The sequence below is a fragment of the Lathyrus oleraceus genome, chromosome 5 (assembly GCF_024323335.1).
Source record: "Lathyrus oleraceus cultivar Zhongwan6 chromosome 5, CAAS_Psat_ZW6_1.0, whole genome shotgun sequence".
Taxonomy (NCBI): domain Eukaryota; kingdom Viridiplantae; phylum Streptophyta; class Magnoliopsida; order Fabales; family Fabaceae; genus Lathyrus; species Lathyrus oleraceus.
This window is the reverse complement of record NC_066583.1, coordinates 111,055,556-111,061,134: the sequence shown is the minus strand read 5'-3', so window position 1 is coordinate 111,061,134 and position 5,579 is coordinate 111,055,556. Positions and strand designations below refer to the sequence as shown.

At 38.1% G+C, this 5,579-nt stretch overlaps 1 protein-coding gene across 1 annotated transcript; it reads left to right on the top strand.

The window, feature by feature from the left end:
• Positions 1 to 4,426: 4,426 nt before the first annotated feature.
• Positions 4,427 to 5,299, top strand: LOC127079062 (uncharacterized). The gene has a single exon (XM_051019471.1). The coding sequence runs from the start codon at positions 4,427 to 4,429 to the stop codon at positions 5,297 to 5,299; it is 873 nt and encodes a 290-aa protein (XP_050875428.1).
• Positions 5,300 to 5,579: the final 280 nt, after the last annotated feature.

Sequence of the window (5,579 nt, the reverse complement as noted above, 5' to 3'; positions counted from 1 at the left end):
TTGCTACAGTGAGCGAAATTATGGCAATCAAAGGAAAAGTTCAAGGTTGGTGGTATGACACTTGTGCTACGGTGCATGTTACTTATGACAAGGCTGCATTCAAAACCTATTCTGAAGCAATTGATGGACAAGAGGTACAAATGGGAAATGAAGTCCGCTCTAAAGTTGTTGGAACCGGTTCGGTCGAACTTAACTTCACTTCTGGAAAGAAAGTTACACTTGTAAATGTGCTTCATGTTCCAGACATGAATAGGAATCTTGTTAGTGGGGATTTATTGGGAAAACCGGGTATTAAATCTGTATATGAATCGGGCAAACTTATTTTGACCCGTAATGGTGTATTCATTGGAAAAGGATATTCCGTAGAGGGAATGATCAAACTATGTACTAATGATAATATTATTAATGAAATTTCTAATTCCGCTTACATGCTTGATTCCGTTTCTTTATGGCATAATAGATTAGCACATTGTGGTATTAGTTCTATGAAGAGACTAATTAAATCTGGACTAATTTCATGTAATATAAAGGATTTCAAAAAATGTGAATTATGTGTTGAATCAAAAATGATTAAGAAGCCTTTCAAAAGTGTTGAAAGGAAAACGAAATTACTTGATCTTGTGCACTCAGATTTGTGCGAATTTAATGGCATGTTGACACGTGGAGGGAATAGATACTTTATTACATTCATAGACGATTCCTCTAGATACACTCATGTATATCTCTTAAAGCATAAAGATGATGCATTTAATGCCTTTAAGACTTATAAAGCAGAAGTCGAAAATCAATTAAATAAAAGTATAAAGGTCCTTAGAAGTGATAGGGGCGGCGAATACTTTTCAATTGAATTTGATGCATACTGAGAAGAGCACTGTATAATACATGAATGTTCGGCACCACGAACACCGCAACAAAATGGCATGGCAGAAAGAAAGAATCGAACATATCAAGAGATGATGAATGCCATGTTGATGCATTCTAAATTACCCCTTAACTTGTGGGGTGAGGCATTATTGTCCGCCTGTCATATAATCAATAGAATTCCGTTAAAGAAAACTGGTATATCTCCATATGAGTCATGGAAAGGCAGAGCGCCAAATATCGGTTACTTTAAAGTGTGGGGGTGTGTGGCATACTACAAAAACATGGACCCTGAAAGAACCAAGTTGGGTCCTCGAGGAATAAGATGTGCTTTTGTAGGATATGCACAACACAGTAAAGCATATAGACTCTTAAATCTAGAATCTAATGTAATTGTTGAATCCCGGGATGTAGAATTCTTTGAAAACCTTATCACAAAGGATAAAGGATCGGAGTCGGCCACTAATAAAGAATCTCATGAAGATAACTCTTCTCGGATTGTAGAAATACAAACTGAAGGCACTCCTATAATCATTGAACCACAACCCGAGTCTAGGATAAGCAAGAGAATTCGGAAAACAAAGAATCTAGGACCAGATGAGATTGATTCTCAATCTATTTCCTTTTATCTTGTTGAGGGAAATTGTAAGAACTTTGTTCAACGCATTCCGATTATTCTTCAAGTGGAAGATGATCCAAAAACTTATAAGGAAGCAATAACTTCAAGGGACTCCACTTTTTGGAAAGATGCTATCCAAGATGAAATGGATTCAATTGTATCAAACCACACTTGGGAACTTGTTGACTTACCTAAGGGATCAAGGCCCATTGGATGCAAGTGGGTGTTTAAGAAGAAATACCATAGGGATGGTACTCTAAACACTTATAAAGCCAGATTAGTGGCAAAAGGATTTAGACAGAAAGAAGGCATAGATTACTTCGACACATACGCACCAGTAGCAAGAACAACTACTATTAGATTGTTGTTTGCCTTAGCATCTTTGAATGATCTTATAATCCATCAGATGGATGTTAAAACAGCGTTCCTAAATGGAGATCTCGATGAGGAAATCTACATGGAACAACCGGAAGGCTACCTGCTTCCTGGAAATGAACAAAAGGTGTGTAAACTTGTCAAATCCTTATACGGACTAAAACAAGCACCAAAACAGTGGCATCAAAATTTGACTCTGTAATACTCTCAAATGGATTTATCCCTAATTCTTGTGACAAGTGTTTATACACAAAGACGTGCAAAACCACTGTAATATTCCTTTGTCTCTATGTCGACGATATGTTGATCATTAGTAATGATTTAAAAGGAATCTTAGAAACAAAGAAGTTTCTAACATCCACTTTCAAGATGAAAGATCTTGGACTTGTTGACACAATTTTAGGGATCAAGGTTAAGCGAAATAGTGGGGGTTATGAACTTAGTCAAACCCACTATATTGAGAAAATGCTTGATAAGTTTAAACATCTAAACTTTAAGGAAGTAACCACTCCATTTGATCATGCCAACAAACTTCAAAAGAATAATGGAAGATCAGTGGCTCAATTGGATTATGCAAGCGCAATAGGGTGTCTAATGTACCTAATGCAATGTACCAGACCCGACATATCATTTGCTGTCAGTAAAATGAGTCGATTTACTAGTAATCCGAGTAATGAACATTGGAAGGCAATTACAAGGATCTTTGGCTATCTACTGAAAACCAAGGACCTTGGTCTTCACTATGGAAGGTTCCCTGCCATATTAGAAGGATACACTGATGCGAGTTGGATATCTAATATTGGAGACCATAAATCTACAACTGGATGGATATTTACACTTGCTGGTGGAGCAATTTCTTGGAAGAGCAAGAAACAAACATGCATTACACTTTCGACCATGGAATCAGAGTTCGTGGCTCTCGCTTCCGCCGGTCAAGAAGCGGAATGGTTGAGGGATCTTCTGTTGGAAGTTCCATTGGCTAAAGACAATGTCTCAAAAGTAATGATACATTGCGATAGCCAAGCCACATTAGCAAGAGCATTCAGCGAAGTGTATAATGGAAAGTCTAGACATATAGGACTTAGACATTCGTTCGTAAGAAAATTGATTAAGGATGGAATCATTTCACTCACCTACATACGAACATGCTATAACTTAGCAAATCCGTTTACTAAGCCACTGGCCAGAGACTTAGTACGAACAACCTCGAGAGGAATGGGGTTGAAACTCCTTAAATAAAAGTTCCGACAGCGGCAGCAACCCAATCTTATGTTAACAAAACATTAACTTCAAGATTCAATGGGTAACAACAAGTCGTTGAATTAGATGTAAGTCAAGAATTTGGGAAATAAGGTTGACTGTGTTGAATTGAGGGTTGAGGTTTCCAAAACCTCTTAATGAAGTTCATTAACGAAGAAGAGTATCTATTGGAAAGGATGCTATATGAACCTCACCTATGTGAATTTTGAGATGGTGCCGTCTCAAAGTGAGAGTTGGAGTTTCTCTCATGAAAAATTCATGAAAAGGATAGCATATGGCCATAAATAAGTGCTAAGCGAGATATGTAAAGGAAGAACCTTTAAAGAGTGTGTGTAAGGTAACGCCGGTCTGATCCCATGGATTAATGGTTTAAAAGCTTTGCTACCAAACATTCCGATTAAACTTTGCGTTATCCTCACTAAGGTTAAGTTTAAAATCGAAAGATACCTAACTGTATTAACACTTTTTATATTTCACTATCTGGAATGATTTTTGTCATTATTAGAACTAGTGGGGGATTGTTGGAAATTGTTTTGCAATATTAGTTCCAAAATGACAAAAGAGTTAAATAGCATTTAATGCTTTGCTTTAAGTCCCACATAGAAAGTGGAGACATCCTTTAAAGCATTTATAAATGCTTTGGAACTTTAACTCACCAAAGGAACAAAGAGAATAAGGTGCCACATGGACATGTGGTGGTCCCAAGCATTATGCCACTTGACACAACCAATGGACCCTCGCCGGTGTTGCCATCGGCGACACCGGCTCCGGCTCCGGGACCGGGACCGGGGGCGTGGGCGTAGAGGCGCTAGTGGCAGCTTGTAGGCGGCACTTGAGCACTTAGGCACGTCGGCATGCTGCGTTTTTATTAGTGCTCAGAATTTTAGTTATTGTTTTGTTTGAATTTTGAATTCAATTTTCATATCTTTTCATGAAATGGTGTCATATATGAAACATTGTGTTTTATGGTGAAATGGTGTTGTTTCATCAAAGGTTGCAAACTTTTGAAACAACATCCATATCTCCTATAAATATATGATTCTATTCAGAAAAATAACACAAGAACAAAAACGTATTTCTCTTCCAAATTCCAGAAAAACCTTCCTTGCATTTCGGGTTCTTCACTTGTCTTGTGCAGACTCGAAATTAAGGCTGATATTGTCCTGAGTGTTCTTGCATTTTCCAACTCTAAGACATAATAAAAGAGTGCTTGAAATACTTTTAAGGAAAGTGATTCTCAATATCGATTCAGTCCTGGATCCATTTAATTTTACCGAATTTTCTAACAATCTTAAAAGTATTTATAACATAATGGCTTCAGACGCTGCTGTTTCAAGCATCAAAGTGATGAACCAGGATCTTGTCAAGTTAGATCGATTTGATGGAACAAATTACACAAGATGGCAAGACAAGATGACATTCCTATTGACTGCCCTGAAGGTTCACTATGTTCTTGATCCCGACCTACAACCAATACCTGAACCAACAGAAAATGATTCGGAAGAACTCAAGAAGGAGCGCAAGAAACGCAAGGAGGACGAACTGCTTTGCCGTGGACACATTCTGAATACTTTATCTGATCGTCTCTACGACCTCTACACAGACAATCCATCGGCAACAGAAATATGGAAGGCACTAGAATTCAAGTTCAAGGCTGAAGAGGAAGGTACGAAGAAGTTCTTAATATCTAAATATTTCGATTTTAAATTCTTAGATTCTAAGCCCATTCTTCCCCAAGTGCATGAATTGCAAGTTCTGGTCAATAAAATAAAGGCAGTAAATATAGACATCCCTGAGACCTTCCAAGTCGGTGCAATTATTGCAAAGTTACCACCTTCATGGAAAGGCTACCGAAAGAAATTGTTGCACAGTTCCGAGGACTTCTCCTTGGAGAAAATTCAGAAACATCTTCGAATCGAGGAGGAATCGAAGGAGAGGGAGAAATCAGAACCCCCTACTCATTTCAAAACAAACGCTGTGACCAACAAGGGAAAGAAGAGACATGATGGCATGAAGAGTCATCTTGGACCAAAGAAAGAACATAACAAGTTCAAGAACTCTGGCGGTCATAAAGGTCCAAAGAACGGATGTTTATATGCGGTAAACCTGGACACTATGCTCGAGATTGCAGACAAAATAAAGCAAAAAATGAGATCAATGCAATTCGATCAGATGATGACATAATTGCTACAGTGAGCGAAATTATGGCAATCAAAGGAAAAGTTCAAGGTTGGTGGTATGACACTTGTGCTACGGTGCATGTTACTTATGACAAGGCTGCATTCAAAACCTATTCTGAAGCAATTGATGGACAAGAGGTACAAATGGGAAATGAAGTCCGCTCTAAAGTTGTTGGAACCGGTTCGGTCGAACTTAACTTCACTTCTGGAAAGAAAGTTACACTTGTAAATGTGCTTCATGTTCCAGACATGAATAGGAATCTTGTTAGTGGGGATTTATTGGG